The 25,217-nt window shown below is 37.7% G+C and overlaps 1 protein-coding gene and 2 long non-coding RNA genes across 3 annotated transcripts; 2 read left to right on the top strand and 1 right to left on the bottom strand.

Annotated features, from left to right (window-relative positions):
• The first annotated feature begins 1,905 nt into the window (after positions 1-1,905).
• LOC133284107 (uncharacterized) lies at positions 1,906-6,580 on the top strand. Its single transcript, XR_009747861.1, has 3 exons — positions 1,906-2,475; positions 2,548-2,685; positions 6,449-6,580. It is a non-coding gene; the product is annotated as an uncharacterized LOC133284107 (long non-coding RNA).
• Positions 4,415-6,705, bottom strand: LOC133284108 (uncharacterized). Its single transcript, XR_009747862.1, has 3 exons — positions 6,569-6,705; positions 5,356-5,423; positions 4,415-4,705 (listed from the first exon to the last, which is right to left on the bottom strand). It is a non-coding gene; the product is annotated as an uncharacterized LOC133284108 (long non-coding RNA).
• A 13,728-nt stretch (positions 6,706-20,433) lies between these two features.
• Positions 20,434-24,963, top strand: LOC133284106 (uncharacterized; the record flags this gene model as incomplete). The annotated part of the gene is made up of 5 exons (XM_061481090.1): positions 20,434-21,522; positions 21,867-22,109; positions 22,540-22,958; positions 23,682-24,460; positions 24,617-24,963. Coding segments are annotated over 5 exons (2,877 nt in total), but the record flags the coding sequence as incomplete, so codon positions are not given.
• Positions 24,964-25,217: the final 254 nt, after the last annotated feature.

Below are 25,217 nucleotides of genomic sequence, written 5' to 3'. Positions count from 1 at the left end.
TGAAGCAGGAAGTTTTGCAGGAGGCCCATAAGGGTAATTATGTCGTTCATCCTGGATCCACAAAAATGTATCATGACTTGAAGACTTCGTTCTAGTGGCCGGGTATGAAACGGGACATTGCGGAATATGTAGCTCGGTGCCTAACATGTCAGAAGGTGAAATATGAAAATCAAAAACCTTCGGGACTTCTTCAACCTTTGGAGATTCCCGAATGGAAATGGGATAGTATTGCTATGGATTTTGTAGTTGGACTTCCTCGGACGCGAGAAGGTTATGACGCCATATGGGTAATTGTTGATCGGTTGACGAAGTCAGCTCATTTCCTGAGATTTCGAACGACGTATAATACAGAGAAGCTTGCCAGGATTTATCTTCGGGAGATCGTGAAGCTGCATGGAGTTCCTACTAGTATTGTCAGTGATCGTGATCCCAAGTTCACCTCTAAGTTCTGGGAGTCGTTTCAGCGAGCTCTCGGAACCCACTTGAAGTTGAGCACTGCTTATCATCCGCAAACCGATGGTCAGACGGAACGCACTATTCAGGTCTTAGAGGATATGTTGCGGGCATGTATTTTAGAGCAAGGAGGCAGTTGGGACAAGTATCTTCCTTTGGTAGAATTTGCATACAATAACAGTTATCATCCCAGTATCCGTATGGCACCGCATGAAGCATTGTACGGGAGGAAATGTAGATCCCCATTGTGTTGGGTTGAAGTTGGCGAGCAGAGTATTTTGGGGCCCGATATGATTCAAGAAACATCTGAGTAGGTACAGAAGATTAAATAAAACATGCAGCGGGCCCAGGCGAGGCAGAAAATTTATTATGACAATCGTCATAGGCCCTTATCTTTTGAAGTGGGAGACCACATATTTTTGAGAATCACACCCTCATCGAGACTCGGCAAGAGAATGGGAGTAAAGAAATTAAGTCCGCGGTATTTGGGGCCATATCTTATCTTGGATAGGATTGGAGAATCAGCTTACCGGTTGGCGTTACTGCCAAATTTGTCAGGGATTCATGATGTATTCCATGTGTCGCAGCTGAGGAGATATCTCTCAGATCCATCTCATGTATTACAGCCGGAAAAAGTAGAGTTAAGGGAGAATCTGACGTATCATTTTCAGCCGTTCCAAATTCTTGAGAGATCTGTGAAACAACTATGTTCCAAGGAGATACCGTTTGTGAAAGTGCTGTGGAACAACAAATCGGCAAATGAGGCCACTTGGGAGCGCGAGGACAACATTCAGAATTGTTATCCAGAACTTTGTAATTAGTAAGTAAGCCTAATTTTGCGGACAAAATTCTATTTTGGTGAGGAGAGTGTAAAATCCCACGTAATTGGGAAAAATACATAAAATACTATAAGGCATAAGAAGGCATGTGTGAAAATTCGAATTACATAAAATATTTGTTTGGTTTTCAAATTATATGGTTACTAGGATGGAATTAATATTGAGTTAGGAAATTAGTTGAATTATAATGATAGGTGAGAAATTATTTTAGGCATGTGAAACCTAGTTGAAAGATGTAGAGATAAATTAATAGTAGCATATAGAAAGATTAAAAACATCTAAAAGACTTGGGAACTTATAACTTTATTGGATAATATCTAAGTTAGTCACACTAATGGGTTTGTAAATTTCTAGCCCCAATTCTTGTTTGGCCGAAGCCTAAGGGCTTTAAGGGGTGATAGATTCAGCCCAATTTTGTAGGTCACCCTCATCTCATCCTAAGTAATCCAACAAGACATCCCCTAATTGGTTAGTGATCTCCACATGGCAAAACCCATCCTTATTTCCCCTCCACTTGTGCGCCTAGGGCTTAACCAAAATTCTGATCTTTGCTTGCATGTGATACAAAGTAAGTCAGCCTCACTCCTCCTTTCCCTTATCACATGCGCATAGAGAGTGCAAAAAGGAAAGTTGATTGCTTTCTACACCTTCCAAACTCAATCAGCTTTAAGGCATGCAACCAATAAGGAGCATTTAGTCAGCTTGCATGTCACATGTGTGGGCAAAAATCCTGCACCCAATTACTCCTCCTTGGACGCTCCATGGAGAGAGAGAAGACTTGATTTTCTTCTGATCTTTGAATCTTTTAAATCAGCCATCTCAACCCTTGTCTTGAACTCCCAAGCGCTGTATGAAGATAACAAAGGACTACTGAATCATTTTGTTGAAACAGAACCCAACTTAGCTCCATAAGCAGCCTCAAACCCCCCACTTTTTCCTTCCCCATGCGCTGATGTTGTAGAAGAAATATAGGTTGAAGCTTTGACTCTTGAAACAAAAACAAACTTAGCCATTTCATCCCCCACTCTTCCCCTAAAATCGTGAGTCAAGTAGTGAGTAAGTATCCAGAAATAAGTTCACACTATTCCTAACCTTCTTGCTCAAATCGAGGACCTCTATAGCACCATTGTCATCAAGCCTTCACCTCCTTCCTCTTTGCTCAGCCGAAGCTTCATACAAGGAGGTAGAGTATGGTCCTTTCTTCCTTGCATCCCCCTACCACGTTTAGTTGATGGAAATGTCCCCTTGTATGTAGGATTGAATTCAAGAAAATCCTCCTTCTCCCTTGGTGCGCACAGCCACGGTTTGGAGGGCTGAGTTTGATGTGTTCGTAGAGCTTTGAAAGCAGTGTTACCCCTTGTTCAATTCGGTTTTCTGTGTGTTTTTGCAAGAGGTAAGCACAAATTTTTGAACCTCTCTTCCCTTCCCTGTTCAAGTCGTGAAGCATGCTTAGGAAGTAGCTCTTCTACTTATTTTAGCTCTTTTAGATTCTGCCATATTAAATCCCTAGGACACTAGTTTAAAGGCATGACAAGTAAACTTGGAAATAACCTTATAATACATGGTGGGGCTGTTGGTTGTGGTTTAGTGTATCTTGAATTTTTCTTGAATAAAAATATAAAGGACAGCATGCGTAGACTACATGTAGTGCACCATAGGTAAATCTGTTAAGTTTGGAGTATGCGAATCATTGACATTTTGTTTGGATAAGACCGATTAACTTTGACATGTACTAAGTCCTATTTAAACTAAATAGACAGCGTGATGTATAGGCTTTCTTTTCGCACCATAAGGTTAGGGAAGTAGAAATTTTATGAATGAAATCTTGAGAAATTTCCTGTATAAAAACCGATTCTATCTTGATTGGAAACCTTAGGATGTTTCGTTGTTAAATGTTCATAATCTTGTTGAAAAGTCAAAATTTAATTAGGGAAGAAAACATGATGAAATCGTTAGAGTTGTATGTGGGAACTAAGGAAAAATGTTGGGTGCTACTGCTGTATGAATTAATAAAATTAGACGAAGTCAGAAAAATGTAATCACTTATGAGAAGCCTTAAACCGAACCTATATATGTGATGAGCCTTGAGAAAATGGTAACTTCTAGCAAGGAATGGAATACTTATTTGGGGCAGAATGTAATTAACACTAGGAGTCCTATCATTCGATGAAAGTGCATGATTTAGGAGCTTAGAAATTATTGGAATAATCGTATGAAATTCTGATTTGGTACGTTGATATATTAGGTGCACAAAACCTTTGAGACTTTGGATTATTTCACTGCTGCCTGGTAAATTAATTGTGGCGCGTGAGGTAAGTGTTAGGTGGTATTACCTAATGTGACTATTGACTAGTGTATAAAGTTGTGACATGTTGCTCACATGTTCCTAATAATTATTCTGTTATTTATGATGAAAGTATTCTGCCCATGGATATGTCTTGATGGTAATTTTGTTATGAGGTACAATTATAATATGGCAGGATGAAGAATATGTTATGATAATAATGATGTAGTCATGCACGTTTACATCATACCGCATCTATTTTTCTATTTTGTGTGTGAAAGCATAGCATGACATACAAGTACAGAATTCATGTTATCCTTGACACTAAGGATATTTATAAAAGATTCATGTGTCTGAGCACGCATCATATAGGCATCCCTTCGGTACCAGGGCATGGGACACTTGGCTTCCGTCCGCATAGGCCACAGTTGGAATTCACCTTTGAGGGAGCCATTGTGGAATATCCACTGTGTATGTTAGTACGCACACTACGGTGCTATGAGAGTAATGATGGCGTTATATACACACTATGATATGTTAATATTTATCCAAAAAATGAAATGTTCATGTGACTGTTTATAATTTTGTGGCTAGTTTAATACTGTTGCATTATTGGTTTTGCTATCACACTACTGGAAATTTTCTCACCCCTTTGGGGCTGCAATTTGTATAAAATTGCAGGGGGACGAAAGAGCATATTATTTTCCTGGCAGACGTTGCTGTCTTGAAAAATTCGTGTAAAATCAAGTTCAACGATCCAAAAAAATATTCTTTGTAATATAGAAAGAGCACGTCTGGGGCTTCGCGTGCATATAAAATAATAACAAATCAGAGTTCGTTTGCCCCTCGTAACATAACTCGCAAAGTGCTCGCAAAACTGTTTATAAATTAGCACTTAGCAAAACATTCAGAAATTATTTTCGCAAAACGTTTTCAGAATTTTTCCAAAGTACTAGATAATCATAAAAGTCTCACAACAACAATGAAATCATAGTTCCAACAGTAGTCTAAGGTTTTCAACATAACAATAGTACAGTCATCCAACAGACAAAATAGCAGCAAGTCCTAACAGCAGCAATTAACAGTAAATATCCAAATAATCCATGTCCTCATATGCTCTTTCGTCCTCCTGCAATTTCATAAAAATTGCAGCCCCAAAGGGGTGAGAAAAATCCCAGTAGTGTGATAGAAAAACCAATAATGCAACAGTATTAAACTAGGCACAAAATTATAAAACAGTCGCATCAACATTTCATTTTCCTGATAAATCTTAACATTTCATAGTGCGTATATAACGCCATCATAAAGTACGTCATAGCACCATCGTGCACGTACAATATACACAGTGGATATTCCATAATGGCTCCCTCAAAGGTGAATTCTAACTGTGGCCTATGCGGACGGAAGCCAAGTGTCCCATACCCTGGTACCGAAGGGATGCCTATATGATGCGTGCTCAAACGAATGCATATTTGTATAGATATTATTATTAGCCAATGCAACATGAAATTTATGCACGTATGCCATGCTATGCTTTCACACACCAACAGAAAAACGGATGCGGTATGATGTAATTGTGCATGACTAAATCATCAGTATCATAACATATTCTTCAAGCTGCCATATAACAGTTTTACCTCATAACAAACTTACCATCAAGACATAGGCAGAATACTTTCATCATAAATGGCAGGATAATCATTAGGCACATGTGAGCAATATTTCACAACTTCATACACTAGTCAATAGTCACATTAGGTAATACCACCTAACACTTACCTCAAGTCTTTAACATTCTTTTATCAAAACATCACCAATCAGCCCACACAATTTTGAGGATAGCACACCTAAACATTAGGTAGGTACCAAAAATCAGAACTCGCGTCTACTGTTCCAATAAAATACATATACTTTCCATGCTTTCAATTCAAGGCTTCCAACCAATTTACCATGCATCCATGCTATTTAATTTTCCGTTTTAACTTTAGTTTTGCCAAAGATTAACAAATGACATAAATACAAATCCCTAAGCGTTTAATTCGGTAGTCTTTACCATTAATTAGGTGCTACCAATTATCCTTTACATAGCCTTGATCCTCCATGCTTGTGGTTTCGGTTTCTTGTCCATTAAATAGGTGTCTTAGATTTTTATTTTTATTTTCATTTACATAACAATTCTACATAATTTAGCCTTAATAATGTGCCCTTGATTTTATTTACATATACTATTCCTCTGAGCTTAAGGATATACAAAAGAGGCTCCTATACATGCTGTCCAACAATTTAAAACATGCAAGGCTGCATAATTATCTTTCTAGCTAAACGGACAGCCCAACCATTTAAATAGCCACATACAAGTTCACAAAATTCAGATTTAGTTTATCAATTAGGTGCTTAGACTTTCTTTTAACAAACCACTAGTTGATATCAATTGACAAAATCACAAGGTTCCTATTTGCATACTGATTCGGTTTCGTGACTAGCCCCTAGAGAATTTTATTTCTTTCTTTAACATAATACTGCTTTTATCACTTGGTCATGAAATTAAATTCTACATGCTTCTATTACCCATTACCATTCTGCCTTCAAGGTTATTCCATTAACTGTTAACAATTGAAATTGTCCCAAACTCCACAATACAAACAGAATTGGTTTTTTAACCCCTCCTTAGGTGATTATAATCGGTTCCCTCAACAACTCCTACCCTCCTTACTCACGCATGAGATGTTAACCTGCTAGCATGCTGACTTCAATTTTCAAAGCATAAGCAAGGCCTATTCATTTTTCCTAATCCAAGGACAGTTTCGAACTTCATGATAATTCATACTCCAAGTTTACAAATCAGTTTTCAGATTTTTCTTTTATGCATTAGGATGACCGTTGTTCAAGTGAGCAGAATGGAGTAGGCATGACAAAGAAAATAAACTTCTTCCTAACATACTCAAGGATGCAGAGACAGAGATGGTAAAAGGATTGCTTGAGATTGACTCACCTCTTCTTCTCTCCAAGGCTTACGCCTGCAGTCCCATGCAGGGGATTTATCTCCTCTCCAAGGACCGATTTCCAACTCCTTGATGGTGGTTGTCTTCGGCTGGACAAAGAGGAGGAGGATGGCTGTGAACTTATGGTTGATTCTGCATGTTGGAAGAAATCCTCTTCAGCCGAATATGGTAGAAAGGGGACAGGGAAACAACAGAGAAATCCTCCACCTCCTAATGGGATCCTCGGCCAAGCAGTGAGAATAAAAGAAGAAAGCTATAATGGTGGTTCTCCTCCCTAATGACTCACGGTTTCTGGTGAAGGACAAGGGGGAAATTGACATGCAAGCTTTGGTTCTCTCTCTCGATGGTCTACGGCTTGAGGGGGTGGTGGTTGAGCTTTATTCGGAATAAAAGAAAAACATCCCGTTTCTGATGGCGAGGGTCTTTGCGCATGGGTTAAAAAGAGAGCAGAATGATATGTTAAATGGTGAGGTCTTCTCCATGGAGCATGTGGCTTTGCAAGAAGGGAAAGGTTGTTTGAGTTCTTTAATTAACTTTCTGGTTATAGGAGTTCAAAAGCAAGACATCCCAATCAGAATAGCGCACAAGGAGGAAACAAGATGGATAGGATAATTGAGGGTTGCTATTGACCAATGGAATTTCATGCAATGAGATTACTTCTACAAGGGGTGGCAAAGCTGATTGCTTAGGACACTAATATAAGTACTAAAATTTTCCTTTCCTTTACGTCTATACCCAGCGCACAACAAGACTAAGGTCTAGTATTATTTTCAACCGATAAAATATATATACATGCAGATTTTTATTTTTGTGAGAGACAACTAAAGGTTCACTTATCGCATAATATATATATATATATATATATATATATATATATATATATATATATATATATATATATATATATATATATTATTAATTCATGTTTCCACTAGGTGGTAATTAAAATTCCTACCTATATTATAATTAATTGTAATTCTACCCCCTTTTTATTTAGTGTTTTGAATTCTTAAGATATATAAGTATTCACTTATAATTTCCATTAGAATGATTTCCCTAAATAAATTAATTGCACTCTAAACTTAATTGAATTTCGAATTCCAAGCATGCTATACACCCCTAATTGCAAGTTATGAGATTTTCTAATTTTTGCGACATGTTACATTGATGGATGACTGTATTATTTTGGGAAGTTTGATTTACCGTTGGAACTATGATTTAGCTACTGTTTTAAGACTTTTATGATCAGTTAGTACCTTGGAAAAATTTTGAAAACGTTTTGTGAAAATAATTTCTGAACGTTTTATTAAGTGCTGATTTATAAACAGTTTTACGAGCACTTTGCGAGTTAGGTTTCGAGGGGCTAACGACCTCCGATTCACTTATATTTTATATGCATGTGAAGCCCACGTGTCTAGTTTTTGATTCTATAAATGTTACAATGGAATTTTGAAAACTTGATTTTACACGAATTTTTCAAGATAGCAAGGTCAGCCAGGAAAATAATATTTTCAGCAAGCTATGAACTTTTAAAGTCTCACTCTGATTTTGTTTTAGTAACCAGATTTCGACTTAAGTTTTTAATTAGTAACAATTTTTTTTTTTTGCATTTTTAGTACTTAAGTAAAGAAGTTAGAACTCTAATCCGCTTAGCAAACAACTCCCTTGGATGCATACAAAGGAGGGTGTTACACACATCAAGTATATATATCTATGTAAAACCTTCCTTTCAATCCATAGTGAACATAACTGATAAGTAGCCATTAATTCAAGTAGCAATTCACCATTTCACACATAGTGCTTAGGCACAAGCATACCCTGTGATCACCATGATTGTGCACACACATCTTGCGCGACAGTGAATTGATTAGGCTCACTGCCTAACAAGAGAATGGGCACAACCATGCTTAATACCGGGCACTACCAGTACCATCACACCTAGAGGAACAAAATTTTTAGTTAGTAGCTCATGCAACAATTACATTCAAACAACAACCATTCAACGAACAAATTCAAATAGCCAATAAATTCAAACAACATCAATACAGAAACCACGTACCATCAACAAATGTTTCATCAAATACAAACACCTTGAATCAAAACTACTCTGATACCATTTAGTGTGACACCCTCCCCTGTACGCGTCCAAGGGAGTTGTCTGCTAAGCGGATTAGAGTCGTAACGAATTTTTAATAAATACAGAACTACGTTTTCAAGTTAATAATTCACTCATATGATTGAAATCTGGCGGTTTACTGAAATCAGAGTGTGACTTTAACAAAATACATGACTTGCTGAAATAATAATTTTCCTGCGAAACCTTGTTGCCTTATAAAAATGGTATAAATTCGAGTTCAACAGCTTAAAAAATATTCTTTGATACAAGGAAACTAGACATTCGGGGCTTTACCTGCGTATAAAAATCATTTCATTCGGAGGTGTCTAGCTCCCGAAACAGAACTCGCAAGGTAAGAGATAAATCAGTGAAAATGTTCCAAAACTATCTGACTTGCAAAAATCATAAAAATCTGTGCTTACATAATTTCATTGTAAAGTTTATATAATCTGAAACTAGACACATGGGGCTATGCGTGCATATAAATTATAAGTAAATCGAAGATCTGTAGCCCCAGAAGTGGAACTCGCAAAGTGCTGCAAAAACAGTTTATAAATCAGCATTCAAAACGTTCATGAATTGTTTTCATAAAATACAACCAGAATAGTGCAAGTTAAGTGCTGGCCATAAAGTCTCAGAATACACCAGTTTAAGACAGGTTCTGACATTTTTCCAATATCACAAAATATTAAATCAACATCATTGATCAGTCAACAGCTAGTAGAAACAGTGGACAACAACATAATTTCCAAAGCAGCAGCAAACAAGCAAAACATGTCCAAATCAAATACTTCATCAAAAATCCTTTTTCGTCTCGCTGCAATTATAAAAATTGAGCCCCAAAAGGGGTGAGAAAGAATCAGAGTAGTTTGATAGTAAAACCAGTATTGCCACAATATTAGACTAGGTACAAAATTCCAAAATAGTCGCATCAACATATAATTTTCTGGACAGATGCTAACATATAATCAAAGTGCGTATACTAATCATGACGCCATAGTCATCAGAGTGCGTATATAACGCCATGGTAATGTACGCTCATAGCACTGCAGTGCACGTACTAACATACACAGTGGAGATTCCATATTGGCTCCCTCAAAGGTGAATTCCAACTGTGACCTATGCGGACGGAAGCCAAGTGTCCCATACCTTGGTACCGGAGGGGTGCCTATATGATGCGTGCTCATTCGTATGCTTACTTATATTATAATTCGGTTTCCAAACTGGATGCACAATGTTGTATGCCATGATATGCTTCGCACACACAAAAAGAAACAGTTGAATTATGATGTATTTATGCATGACTAGATCATCATCATAATAGCATATACTTCATGTACTTTTAATACCAAACTGCCGCATAATAATTACTTCTCATAACAGAAGTTCCATCATATCAAGTCCATAGGCAGAATACATATAACATTTAACAGAGTACGCATCCAAGGCACATGTGAGCAACAATTCACAATTCCATACACTAGCTAATAGTCACAATAGGTCTCACCACCAAACACTTACCTGCGTGTCCAAGTAATAACCAGTCAGCACCAAAATTCAGCCCACACAATAAGGGTTACGTGCACCTAAGCAAGTAAAACCAAAACAGAATTTCAAACTTTGATTCCTACAATTTACAATTAATTTCAATGCCCCCTAACCCATGTATATAATCGGTTTTTTCCATGATCACTAAGTTAGATTTATTTTCTGACTTAACGTTTAGTTTAACCAACCGTTAGCAAGAAGCACAATTCACACTTCCTAAATATACAGATTTGGATTTTAACCTTAGAAGGATGCTTGTGATATTTACTTACAGCCCAACGCTATTAAACCTAAGGGTGCGCTAAAGGATTTATTTATCTAACCAACTCTCCTAAGCCAAAGGTGCGCTAATGTAAGCAACCAAAGCATGCTGTCCAATAATTTAACTCATGCAAAACTTGATACAAAATATAACCCAATCCAAAACAGCCCATCACATTGATACGAGAGCTATCTCCACGCTCATCATTCAGGTTCCTTTTTGAGTTTTCAATCCCATGTTCAAGAGGTCCAATAGGGCAGAGACAAGGGGATGATCATAAATTAAAACTAACCTCTTAATATGCTAGTGTGACTTATGTAGGATGTAATCGGCTCTTAAGATGCTGTCTACTAAGATTTAACACGTTTAAATTTATTAATTCCTTTTCTTATACAGCGAACAGTCCAATTATTTAACTGAGTTATTTTACACATTCCCTAACATTAATTAACACTTCTTGCAAGTACCAACAATCAACAATTCTACGGCTGACAGCAGGGAAAAGAATAACAAAGCTAACTTCCTACCCTTCATGCAACCGAAGCAGTAGAGAAAAAAAACAAACGCAGAAGCTGGTTTTTTGGTTGTTACCTTCTTGCCTAAATTCCTATGATCATTAATCGACCCAAGAGCATCCCTCCATCTTTTTCCTAAGGTCCAATAGTCGAATCCAGTTGCATGCAAGGAGAAATATGGACTCAATCACGGCGGGGTAAGGAGCATGCAATGGAAAAACAAAACAAACTTAATCAAGGTCCATCGATTAGAAGAAAACAAGAAAGGAGATAAACATCCTACCTCCTTACTTGTGATGTTCAGCCGAATAGGGAGAGAAGACTGTTACATGGATGTCCTAGAGACAATCTTTTGATTAGATTAGGACATGTGTGAACCTTTTATATTGTCGCAGATAAATAAAAGCACTCTTGAGTATTGTTAATATTTTATTAAAAGAACTTTTGATTATTTTGTCTCAATATTATTGTTAATATTTTATATGAGTAACTGGATAAACCCCTTGGAATAGAACAGGAGGTATCTCTTGAGTATCTGTGATGAGATCACGATCATGAGGATTCAAGGATACTGCATGTTTATTCCTAATTTTATGTTCCTAGTCTAGAGACACAGAGAATGGGGATCAGTGATCTCGGGTAAGACTAGAACGACTTATCTACATGTATTTGGATACAAGGTAAAGACCTCATGTGCTACACATATGGAGATGTCTTAGCTAAAGCCGTGGGTGGACCTATAAGGGTATAGCTCGCACTGAACAGACCCACAAAGAGACTCTATGAGGAAATCTCACAGATAGTATCATTAGAGTAGTCTCTTTATATTTGGGTATGTCTTTCCTTAGACCATAAGTTATTACCTAGACTGTGTTCTAGAAGGCATGCTTTGATTGTATACCTCGTCTGCCTGAAACATGGAGACTCATAGGTACACTATTGGGCTTGTCCTGAAAGAGCACAGGGCTAGGGTGATAAGCTGAAGGAATTCGTCAAATCTCTGTGAGAGATTAGGTTATCTGTAAACCAGAGAAATCGGGATGACATTTACAGGGACTCGGGAATCTATGCATAGTAAAAGAGATCATGAGATGATCTGCCTTTAGAGTCAGTAAGTTGAAGATTCCCTATTTCGAATAAAGCTTACCCTAAACCGCAAGGGTTGATACGTTTCCTTACCCTAGTTTAATGGGAAGGTAACCGAGACGAAAGGAAATATATACGGCAACCAAATATGTGTAATAGGATGATCAAGTCATCAATCTAACTGGCTCTGGGGCAACAAAGCATTACTAGTGCTCTGTGTTGTCATTAGATGGGTTGTGGGCTTGTTGGGCCCAAGCTCGTTTATGTCAGTAGCTATGTTGGGCCTAATGGGTCACACACTAACACCTTATTGTCATGATATAGCATTAAAGGTATTGGGCCTAATAATGGTTGTTAGCCCAAGATGAAGTTTGGAAGCCCACCTAAGAAGGAGAGGACGCATGGTATGGTTAATGGGCTTGGATGGTCCAAGACATCACTAATTAATTTAATTGTTTAAATTAATTATCAAATATTTAAATTTTGAAATTTGAATTTTGAAATTTGAATTTGAATTTGAATTTTGAATTTTGAATTTTGAATTTGAATGTGAATTTAGAATTTAGATGTTTGAACGTTTGAATTTAAATGGTTGAATTCAAATTTGAATTGGCTATGAAAATTTGTTTCATAACAAAAGGATAAGATGAGATCTTGTTGGAACAAATCCCTTGTATCAAGAGAAGATCTATGGAGATCTCCAAGGGCTGATTTGGGGTACCACTTTGGATGGATGATGAGTGTCATCTAGTCAACCAAACAAGCTCCAATCAGATTTGGTTGGTTGAGAGAATCAGTGAGTGAGTTGGTTCAAATTTGAATGCAACTGCTCAACGAATCTAGACCCCTTTTGGGGCTGAATAGGGGCGCATAATGGCTGGCCATATGATGGCCATTGGATCAAAATTTTGACTAGGTAGAGACCTAGTCTCATGAGGATTCAAAGGTAGGTTGTTGGGAATTTTGAATTGCAAACAACTCCACCTTTCTCTCCTCTCTTGTGCGCCACCTACATCATTGATTTAAGTGAAAAATCTGATTTGATTGAAAAACTCTCTCACTCTCTTGTGCGCATACTAGGGTAAGTTCTCCTTAAGGTTTTCAAAAAGGACCTAGCCAATTATACTCCAATCCATTCCCACTCTTGTGAAGTTTTCATTCTGAAGACTTCACTCTTTTAAACAGATTTACCTAGCCTCATTCTTCACCTATTGAGCGCATAGCAAGGCTCTTTGTGGTGGTCAATTGGTGGCTTGACAAGAAGAGTTCTTGCATCTAGACGTGGGTGGTGTGGATCAACGTTAGAGGGTTTGAACCCTTCAAACCTGACAGTGATCTCCTTGCTGTTTGAATCACAAACAAAGGTAACATCATGCTGTCTTAAAGCATGAGTCTTGAATGCATGTGTAGTTCCGCTTGAAAAATTTTGTTTTTCCCTCTCACATGCTTCGGCCTTCAAGGCCATTTAACTTTCAAGTGGTATCAGAGCCCGGTTGCTTTACCATCGGCGGGTGATGGTACCTTGTTTGTGAAAATTGTTTTTCACGGTCAAAAGGTCTTTAAAGTTGTTAAAGATTAATTCTTTGCATGTGGATTGTCTTTTTATGAACATGTTTAATATGATTATGGTTTTCATATATCTACATGAACTCATGGTTTTGTTTGTTTTGATTCTTTAAGAAAGTTTACAAAAGAAACATCTTTTAGAAAGGAATATGATTTGGCCATGATGTGAATATTCAAATGCATTATTTTCTCCATGTTTTTTTAATTTTAAAAATGCATGAAGGGTTCATGGCATATCTCGACAATATGAATAAAATTAGGATTCTTGATTTTGTTCATTTTGATCTTGATGATTTTGTGTTTTTGTTAGATGAATTGTTCATAAACATAGCATAAAATTTTTAATAAAATTGTTTGTACATGATGATGTATGGTTCGACCATATGAGTTATGGTTGAATGAATGGTTTAATTTTTGTGTTCTTTGAGAAAGATTTGACAAAGATTTGAATTATGCATAAAGATGCAAAATTTGACCATTGGGAGAAAATTGGAAATTTTTTGAATTTTGATTCTTGTTTTGATGTTTAATTGTTAAATATCAAGATATATGTGAGAACATGTTATGTGATAATAAGATATTTTGTGCTTGCAAGTTGTTGAACCTTTCAGGTGCAAAAAGGAAGGGGATGGTCATGGTGCCCGAAATTTGAATTTCAAATTTTTAAATTAATGTGTAATTTTGCTCTATTTAAATTAGAGGTGTAATTTGAATTTCGAATTTTGTAATTTTTCATTTGTCCCTCCAAAGATGTTTTGGAGTTTCTTTAATTATTTGTAATTAGAAAATTAGGCTAGTGGCGTTTAGACGACAAGCAGCCGTAGCTTGAGAAGCAAGATGGACGAATGCGCGAGCACCATGACTATCTCAAATAAAAAAGTTTTATATGCTTGTATGCTTTGTACGACTAGTATGCATGAGATAGTGTATCGTGAATGTATGCTTATATGACTTAAGACGTCTAGTATGCATGAATTGGACAAACCGCGTTTGTATGCCTTATTATGCAGGTCCAATTGCGACTAGTGTAAACCGATAGATGTTTGACATAGGTTACGACTAGCATGATAACATACATATGCGTTTGATGAGACTTAGTAAACCCTAAATAAAAGGAACCCTTAAAAGGAATAAATTATTAAGCGCATGATTACTTCCCACCACCAATATTACTCAAACCTCCTCTAAATAGTGGTGCTCCACAACTCAGTTGGGACCCACTGTTTCCTTGAGCAAAAGTAGTGTTAGAAGTGTGAGACACTTAGGGTGCTGGTTAATGCTTAACTGAGGCATATGTTGCAGGCTCAGCCGGGCTTATATGCTTAGGGTAATAATGCTAAGTTGGTTGCATGAGATGCACCACTAAGTGACAAGGAGTTGTCAACCTAATGTTAAGAGATGATATGAGATACTGCTGATAAGGATCAACCCATTATTTAAATTAATCTTGCGGTCACAGACGGGGGTTAAAATAGATAGTCGCTCTCTTAATCTCACTAAGATAAAATCTAAAAGTAGATTGACCCTAAGTCAAATGGTAAGGGCCATTAACTTAGATAAAATAGTGGGAAAGGGCAATTATTTAAAGTCTTTAATAATTTGTTTTTTACTACATGACGAAATATATTAATTAAATTATCTTTACATCTTTTTCAGTTTTTAGTATGACTAATCCACTGTCACTGCGCTCAATACTCGATACGAACAAACTGACCAGTTCAAACTTTATGGACTGGTATCGGAACTTAAGAATTGTTCTTAGGGCTGAAAAAATAGCTTATGTCTTGGGTGCTGCATTACCCGTAGCTCCTAGGGAAGGGGAAGATGGGTTCGCGGAATTTGATTTCGAGACCCACAAACAGCACATGGATGACAATGTGTTGGCTGTCTGCATCATATTGGCATCCATGTCGCCTGAACTGCAAAAGCAGCATGAGCATATGGATGCTCCCTCTATTGTCTTACATCTCAAGGAGTTGTATGACATTAAAGGCAGGCATGAGAGGTATGAGGCCTCTAGAGAATTGTTCTCATGCAGGATGTCTGAGAACATGTCTGTGAGCAGTCATGTTCTTAAGATGATCGGGCTTATTGAGAAGCTAGGAAATCTAGGCTTCGTGATGGATGCCGAGCTAAGTAATGAATTAGTCTTGACCTCGCTTCCACCTTCCTTCAGTCAATTCATTATGAATTACAACATGCATGGGATGCTTGTGAGCTTGCATGAATTGTTAAGCATGTTAACAACTGCTGAAGTGTCTATCAAGAAGGATAGGACACATGCTCTTCTAATTGGTGGGCCTAGCAAGGCCAAGGGTAAGGGAAAGGAGCCTGCGAAAGGCAACTCCCTTAAGCCCAAAGGAAAACCCAAGAAGAAGAAAGGCAAAAAGAAGGGTAAGAATGCATCCAAGGACAAAAGCGATGCTGAGTGCTTCCATTGTGGCAAGAAAGGCCATTCGAAGAGGAATTGTCCAGACTACCTGAAGAATGTGAAGGACAAGAAGCATGGTGATATTTCTGCCTCAGGTATAATAAATTATTCTTGTGCTAATCCGACTTCATGGGTATTGGATACCGGTTGTGGTTCTGACATTTTCAATTCGTTGCAGGTGCTTAGGAGCCCTACGAGATTGGAGAAGAACGAGGTGGACCTCCGCGTTGGAAATGGAGCAAGAGTTGCTGCTCAAGCTGTTGGAGATGCTGACCTCATTTTGCCTACGAGCCTTTTATTGCATTTGAATAATTGTCTTTATGTTCCAAGCATTTCTAGAAACATTATTTCTATTTCTTGTTTAGAACAAGATGGCTTTGCTTTTAGTATTAGGAATGGTACATTTTCTATCATTTTGAATGATATTGTTTTTGGTACTGCTTCTTTAATAAATGGCTTGTATGTTTTGGAAATGGGAACTGAAGTGCTCAATATAGATGTGAAATGACCAAAGATAGATAATCAATCCTATCTTTGGCACCGTAGACTAGGGCACATAAAATGAGACAAGATTGTCTAGGATGCAAGAGATGGATGCCTAGATCCCAAAGATTTGGAATCCTATGGACAATGTGAATCTTGTCTAGCTGGGAAAATGATTCGTCAAAAGCCCAAAGGCCTTGAGATTCATAGGGCTAGTGAGTTATTAGAACTCATTCACTCTAATGTATGTGGCCCAATGTCTATTAAGGCTAGAGGAGGATACTCCTATTTCATTACCTTTACGGATGAAGTAGAGAAACAGCATGACACGATGGTTAAGTCACTGCGATCAAATCGTGATGGTGAATATCTAAGTCATGAGTTTCGGGATTATCTGAGAGAAAATGGAATTCTCTCGCAGTTTACTGCACCTTACACACCACACCAAAATGGTATCTCAGAAAGAAGAAACAGGACCTTGTTAGACATTGTTAGGTCTATGATGAGTGAGACTCAACTTCCAAAATCGTTTTGGGGATATGCCTTAGACACAGCGGCATACCTTCTAAATAGGGTATCGTCTAAATCTATTCAGACTACACCATATACGATATGGAATGGTAAGAGACCCAACCTGAGTTACCTCAGGGTATGGGGATCGCCGGCTTATGTCAAAGCGTTGGCATCAGACAAGCTTAGTGCTGAGAGTACTAAATGTCAATTTGTGGGGTATCCCAAAGGTTCTAAGGGATACTACTTTAAACACAAGGTGTTTGTGTCCAAGAGTGCTGAGTTCCTTGAGAAGGATTTGATCTCTCAAGGAGCCAGTGGGAGTAAGATTGATCTTGAAGAAGTTGAAGGACCACAAGAACAGATTGAGGAACCCGAGTCTGCTCTGCAGCGACGTTCTCCAAAGGAGAAGTAAACACACAACTCCGTAGGTCTACGAGGGTCATCCATCCACCTGAGAGGTATGGGTTTGTGATTGAGAATCAGCAAACTGTTGAGAATGATGAACCAAGTAACTACGAAGAGGCAGTCAAGGATGTTGACTCTTCTAGATGGCTTGAAGCCATGGAATCTAAAATGGATTCGATGTATCAAAACAAGGTATGGACCTTGATTCGTAAACCGCAAGGAATAGTTCTTATCGGTAATAAATGGGTCTTTAAAAGAAAGACTGATACAGATGACAACGTTCAGACCTATAAAGTTAGGTTGGTGGCGAAAGTGTATCGTCAAAGACAAGAAGTTGACTATGATGAGATTTTCTCACCTGTTGCCATGATCAAATTTATTAGGATCATGCTTGCAATAGTAGTAGGCATCAAGGAGTTGAAATATTCGTTTTGATGAAGTTGTTAGGAGTAATGGTTTCATCAAGAACAAGGATGAACCTTGTGTTTACAGGAAGGTTAGTGGGAGTAAAGTTGTCTTCCTGGTGCTTTATGTAGATGACATATTACTTATAGGAAATGACATCCCCACATTACAAATAACGAAAGATTGGCTTTCAGAAAATTTCACCATGAAGGATTTGGTAGAAGCGGCCTTTATACTTGGTATAAAAATCTATAGATATAGATCCAACAGGCTGCTGGGTTTATCTTAATCCACGTACGTTGACAAAATGCTAAAGAGGTTTAGCATGGAAGGGTCGAAAAGAGGGTTTCTTCCCGTCAGTCATGGGGTACATCTTTCAAAGGCTATGTGTCCTAAGTCACAGCCTGAGAAGGATCGCATGAATGAAATTCCATACGCTTCAGCTATTGGATCCATCATGTATGCCATGATATGTACTAGACCAGACGTCTTATATGCTTTGAGCATTACGAGCAGATACCAATATGACCCTGGAGAGGGTCACTGGATGATGAGGACATAGGAGGTGGCATGACCAAGACAACAAACTTGGAGGACATACAAGGTCTTGGAGGCCCAATGACAAGAGCAAAAGCTAAAAAGGCTAAAGAGGCTCTAAATCTCTTGGTGACCACTTTACTTGAGACAAGCCCAAGTCTAAAGGAAGAAGAGCCCAAAATGATACACTTAATTCAAATTGAAGACCTTGAAGAATAAGCTTCAATGGATATGCATGAAGGCTTTATTTTACTTGGCCCAAATTCTGCGCTTAATTTTATTTTCTTATATTTAGTTAAACTTTTTGTAATAAGGCTTATTGGGCTGTCTATTTTTTTTATGTGTAAGCACTTTTAGGTTAAACTCAATATGGTTGTTGTCCACTATATAAGGGAACACCATGGCTTTTGAAGACAGATTTGGAATATCAAGTTAACCTATTTTGGTGAGACTAGTTCTCTTGGGTTCTTTTGAGAATCTCTGAACTTATCAAGGGCATCAATCCTTGTGGCGTTCTTGGGCTTATCAATTCTTTGGAATTGTGGCGCCTACCTATAATCCTTAAACTCCAATTTCGTTCTATATTATCTTGGATTCATATCTCCCGAATTCCTTATCCTTTTCCGGTGATTCTTGTGCCAAAATCGTGATTCAGGAAGCCATCTTTCACCTCGTTTTGGAATCACCCAAATCTGAGGTCCATAGCGTGAGATACGTTCTGTTTTTAATAGTACGTGTTGGCGGCTGAATTTGGAGTTATAATTTTCCATTCTTAGTAGATCCATTCCTCCAATCCTATTGGGGGATCATATCATGTGGTATCATAGCTCAGTTCTTGGATTGGAATTGGGTTTGATTTTCTCCATTGTTTCCATCAATTCTGATCACACATTTGGTAACCCTAATCCCTAGTATTTGTGTTTTTAATTTTGAATTGTGCAATTCTGTTTTAGCCTTTGTTGCTGGTTCCTAATTTGTTCCTTTGATATTCTGTTTGTTTCAATTTCTTGTTGTGTTCATAATTTCTGCCCTTGTGTTCTTAAGGTTCGTCCTATGTTCATCATTGTTCTTGATTTTTAATCCTTTCAATCCTTGTTCCTTGAGTAGTATGGTGTTAGTGTGTTAAATAATAGCTTGTTTTGTGGAGAATTCAATCAAATTCAGTTTAGCATTACTGCAATCTGAATTTTTCATTCCAAAATTACAAATTCCATTTTATTGAAGCGTCAGATTTTATAAAAAAAAAAAAAAAAAAGTTGAAAAAAATAAAATAAAATAAATATGCTATACAACTGCTACTTGTTATTTAAGCTTAGTTACACACTACTACTCTCAAATCAGGTCCAAAGTGTCTTCCTTGAATAATTCCTTCAATTTGGTTTGGTTTTCTTTGTCTTGCCTTCTTTGACATATTTCCAATTTGTATTGTGTCATTACGAATTCTTGAGTTTGGGATTGTACTCTTGAGTGTTCTTGGAGATTCTATTAAGAACTTAAAGAGAGCTATTGAGAGGAAAAAGGCAAGAGAGCACACTACACAAAAGCCTAATAGAGAGCAACAAACACGAGTGATACTTTTTAAGAGTGTAAACACGTGAGCGAGTGGTGAGGTCCAATTTCTTTTTTTACTCTTGTTCTTTTGCTTAAAATATGGCAGGTGCAGGTGAAGGTACTCCTCCTCCTATGGGAGGAGATAACAGATTGCTAATTGACGCCATTACAACTCAGATGGAAAGGATGATGAGGGAACATACAGAGGAGTTATATGAGAGGATTGAGAGAATAGAAAATCAGGAGAATCATGATGATGATAGACATAGAGGGAGGGATGAAAGAAGGAGAAGAAGAGATAATGAGAATGTTGCTAGAGAGGACAGAATTGAAGGGTGAAGCTTAATATACCATCTTTTAAAGGAAAAAGTGATCCGGAGGCCTATTTGGAGTGGGAAATGAAGATTGAGCATTTATTTTCATGTCACAACTATACTAAAGAAAAGAAAATGAAGGTGGCAGCCATGGAGTTTAGTGATTATGCTCTTATTTGGTGGTACCAATTGCAAAAGGAGAGGGTAAGATATGAAGAACCATTGGTGGATAGTTGGGTGGAGATGAAAAGGCTAATGAGAAGAAGATTTGTTCCTTCCCATTATCATAGAGACCTTCACAATAAACTTCAACGGCTTACACAAGGTAACAAGAGTGTAGATGAGTATTATAAAGAGATGGAGGTTTCCTTGATTAGAGCAAATGTTAGTGAAGAACGGGAGGCTACTATGGCACGTTTCTTGCATGGACTGAATAGTGACATAAGGGATGTTGTGGAGTTGCAAAATTATGTGGAGTTGGAGGATTTAGTGCATCAAGCTAGTAAGGTAGAACAACAACTCAAGAGAAATGGTGTCATGAGGAAAAACTCTTCTAATTTTAATTCTTCAAGTTGGAAGGACATAAATAAGGAGGGAGGTACTTCATCAAGCAACCCCACTGCTGCACCTCAAAGAACTCAAATTAAGTCCAATGAGACCCCTAAGAAGACAAGGAGTAGTGAAATAAAATGTGTCAAGTGTTTGGGAAGAGGTCACATAGCTTCTGAATGTCCAACTAAGAAGACTATGTTACTTAAAGAGGATGGAGAGATTACTAGTGAGTCTTCTTTAGATTCTGCCTCACATGATGATGAAGATGAGTATGACGAGGAAATTATACCGGGAGGAGATTTGTTTATGGTAAGAAGGATGTTGGGTAGCCAAGTAAAAGACATGGATGATAGTCAAAGAGAGAACATTTTTCATACTAGATGCCTTATCCAAGGAAAGGTATGTACTTTAATTATTGATGGAGGGAGTTGTACCAATGTTGCAAGTGCTAGAATGGTGTCTAAATTGGGCATGGAAACCAAACCTCACCCGCTGCCATATAAGCTTCAATGGCTTATTGAGGATGGTGAAGTGACCGTAAGCAAACAAGTGGAGGTGAACTTCTCCATAGGAAAGTATGATGATACAGTTTTATGTGATGTGGTACCAATGGAGGCTTGTCATTTGCTTCTTGGGAGACCTTGGCAATATGATAAGAAAGTTATGCATGATGGTTACACCAACAAATTCTCTTTTGTGCATGAAGAACGCAAGACTATTCTTGCACCTTTGACTCCAAGAGAAGTTAGTGAGGATCATTTGAAAATGAGAGATAAAAGAAAGCAAGAGAGAAAAGAAAGTGGAGAGAAAAAGGGGAAAGAGAGCAAGAAAAAGAGAGAAAAAAAGAGAGAAAAACACAAAATTTGTTTATAAAAGAAAAAGAGGTGAAAAAGGCTATGCAATTGAAAAATCCAATGCTCTTACTTTTGAGTAAAGAGTGTAATAATATCAAAGATGCAAGTCCTACTAACTCTCTTCCAAATGAGGTTTCTTCTTTGTTGCAGGAATTTGAAGATGTCTTTCCCAAAGAGGTGCCTCATGGACTGCCTCCTCTAAGTGGCATTGAACATCAAATTGATCTCGTGTCGGGAGCTGCATTGCCTAATAGGCCAGCCTATAGGAGTAACCCCCAAGAGACCAAGGAGATTCAGAGACAAGTTGAAGACTTGATGAAAAGAGGATGGGTGCAAGAAAGCTTAAGTCCATGTGCAGTCCCAGTCCTTTTAGTGCCTAAGAAAGATGGAACCTGGAGAATGTGCACTGACTGTAGAGCCATCAATAACATCACGGTAAAGTATAGACATCCTATTCCTAGATTGGATGATTTATTGGATGAATTGCATGGTGCTTGTTTCTTCTCTAAAATTGATTTAAAAAGTGGATACCATCAAATTAGGATTAGAGAAGGGGATGAATGGAAAACAGCTTTTAAAACTAAATATGGGCTGTATGAATGGTTGGTTATGCCCTTTGGTTTAACCAATGCTCCTAGTACCTTCATGAGACTAATGAATCATGTGTTAAGGGAGTTTCTAGGAAAGTTTGTTGTGGTTTATTTTGATGATATTCTGATTTATAGAAAATCCTATGAATCATCTTGTGCACTTGAGGTATGTTGTGGAAGCACTAAGGCATGAGAAATTGTATGCTAACATCTCTTTGGGTGAAAAACAAGAGCAAGCCTTTGCTGCTCTCAAGGAAAAATTGACACATGCACCTATTCTTGTATTGCCTAATTTTTCTAAATCTTTTGAGATTGAATGTGATGCATCTAATGTGAGGATAGGGGCTGTTTTGATGCAAGAGGGGCATCCCATTGCCTATTTTAGTGAAAAACTGAATGGGGCTGCTCTTAATTATTCCACATATGATAAGGAATTGTATGCATTGGTAAGGGCATTGCAAACATGGCAACACTATCTCTTGCCCAAAGAGTTTGTCATCAACAGTTGCCATGAGTCCTTAAAGTACTTAAAAGGACAAGGCAAGCTTAACAAAAGGCATGCCAAATGGGTAGAGTTCTTGGAGCAGTTTCCCTATGTGATCAAGCACAAGAAAGGTAAGTCTAATGTAGTTGCAGATGCACTTTCAAGAAGGTATGCCTTGTTCTCTACTCTTGAAACTAAGTTCATTGGTTTTGATCATATTAAGGCATTGTATGAGCATGATCCAGACTTTGCACAAATCTATAAAACCTGTGTGGATGCTGCTCAAAATGGATTTTTTAGGCATAATGATTACTTGTTTAAAGGAAAGAGATTGTGTGTTCCTAAAGGTTCCATTAGGGAATTACTTGTGAAAGAGGCATATGCGGGGGGATTAATGGGACATTATGGAATCCAAAAGACTCTAGACATGCTGCATGAACATTTTTATTGGCCACACATGAAGCGTGATGTACATAAATTGTGTGAAAGATGCATTGTATGTAAGCAGTCTAAGTCTAAATTATTGCCTCATGGGTTGTATACTCCTTTACCTATTCCAGATTGCCCTTGGATTGATATTTCTATGGATTTTGTGTTAGGACTACCTCGGTCTAAAAATGGTAAAGATTCTGTTTTTGTTGTGGTGGACAGGTTTTCTAAGATGGCACATTTCATTCCGTGCAAAAAGGTTGATGATGCAATCCATATTGCTGATTTGTTCTTCAAGGAAGTGGTAAGACTCCATGGGCTTCCAAGAAGGTATGCCTTGTTCTCTACTCTTGAAACTAAGTTCATTGGTTTTGATCATATTAAGGCATTGTATGAGCATGATCCAGACTTTGCACAAATCTATAAAACCTGTGTGGATGCTGCTCAAAATGGATTTTTTAGGCATAATGATTACTTGTTTAAAGGAAAGAGATTGTGTGTTCCTAAAGGTTCCATTAGGGAATTACTTGTGAAAGAGGCATATGCGGGGGGATTAATGGGACATTCTGGAATCCAAAAGACTCTAGACATGCTGCATGAACATTTTTATTGGCCACACATGAAGCGTGATGTACATAAATTGTGTGAAAGATGCATTGTATGTAAGCAGTCTAAGTCTAAATTATTGCCTCATGGGTTGTATACTCCTTTACCTATTCCAAATTGCCCTTGGATTGATATTTCTATGGATTTTGTTTTAGGACTACCTCGGTCTAAAAATGGTAAAGATTCTGTTTTTGTTGTGGTGGACAGGTTTTCTAAGATGGCACATTTCATTCCGTGCAAAAAGGTTGATGATGCAATCCATATTGCTGATTTGTTCTTCAAGGAAGTGGTAAGACTCCATGGGCTTCCAAGAAGCATTGTCTCTGATCGTGATACTAAATTCTTAAGCCATTTTTGGAGGACATTATGGAGTAAGTTGGGGACTAAACTTCTCTTTTCTACTACTTGTCATCCACAAACTGATGGCCAAATTGAGGTAGTGAATAGAACTCTTTCTTCTCTTTTGAGGGCTGTAATTAAAAAGAACATCAAGTCATGGGAACAATGTTTGCCCCACGTTGAGTTTGCATATAACCGGGCAGTTCATAGTGCTACACATTATTCTCCTTTTGAAATTGTTTATGGCTTTAACCCTCTCACTCCTCTTGATTTGCTACCTTTGCCTAACAACTCTATTTTTCAGCATAAAGATGGTAAGAGTAAGACTGAATATGTGCGAAAACTACATGAAAGGGTAAAAGCAAACATTGAGAAAAGGGTAGAGAGCTATGCTAAGCAGGCAAATAAAGGAAGGAAGAAGGTAATTTTTGAACCAGGTGATTGGGTTTGGGTTCATTTGCGAAAAGAGAGGTTCCCTTCCCAAAGGAAATCTAAGCTTCAACCAAGAAGAGATGGCCCTTTCCAAGTGCTGTCCAAAATTAATGATAATGCCTACAAAATAGACCTTCCTGGTGAGTATGGTGTAAGTGCTACTTTTAATGTGGCTGATTTGTCCCTTTTTGATGCAGGAGAAGAGGATTACAATTTGAGGACAAATTCTTCTAAAGAAGGAGGGAATGATGAGGACATAGGAGGTGGCATGACCAAGACAACAAACTTGGAGGACATACAAGGTCTTGGAGGCCCAATGACAAGAGCAAAAGCTAAAAAGACTCTAAATCTCTTGGTGACCACTTTACTTGAGACAAGCCCAAGTCTAAACGAAGAAGAGCCCAAAATGATACACTTAATTCAAATTGAAGACCTTGAAGAATAAGCCTCAATGGATATGCATGAAGGCTTTATTTTACTTGGCCCAAATTTTGCGCTTAATTTTATTTTCTTATATTTAGTTATACTTTTTGTAATAAGGCTTATTGGGCTGGATTATTGGGCTGTCTATTTTCTTTTATGTGTAAGCACTTTTAGGTTAAACTCAATATGGTTGTTGCC

Source organism: Gastrolobium bilobum, unplaced genomic scaffold (genome assembly GCF_033153095.1).
Source record: "Gastrolobium bilobum isolate Gb01-03AN ecotype WA unplaced genomic scaffold, APGP_CSIRO_Gbil_v1 utg119850, whole genome shotgun sequence".
Classification (NCBI taxonomy): domain Eukaryota; kingdom Viridiplantae; phylum Streptophyta; class Magnoliopsida; order Fabales; family Fabaceae; genus Gastrolobium; species Gastrolobium bilobum.
Note: the sequence above shows the minus strand (reverse complement) of the source record. Positions and strands in the feature narration are given on the sequence as shown.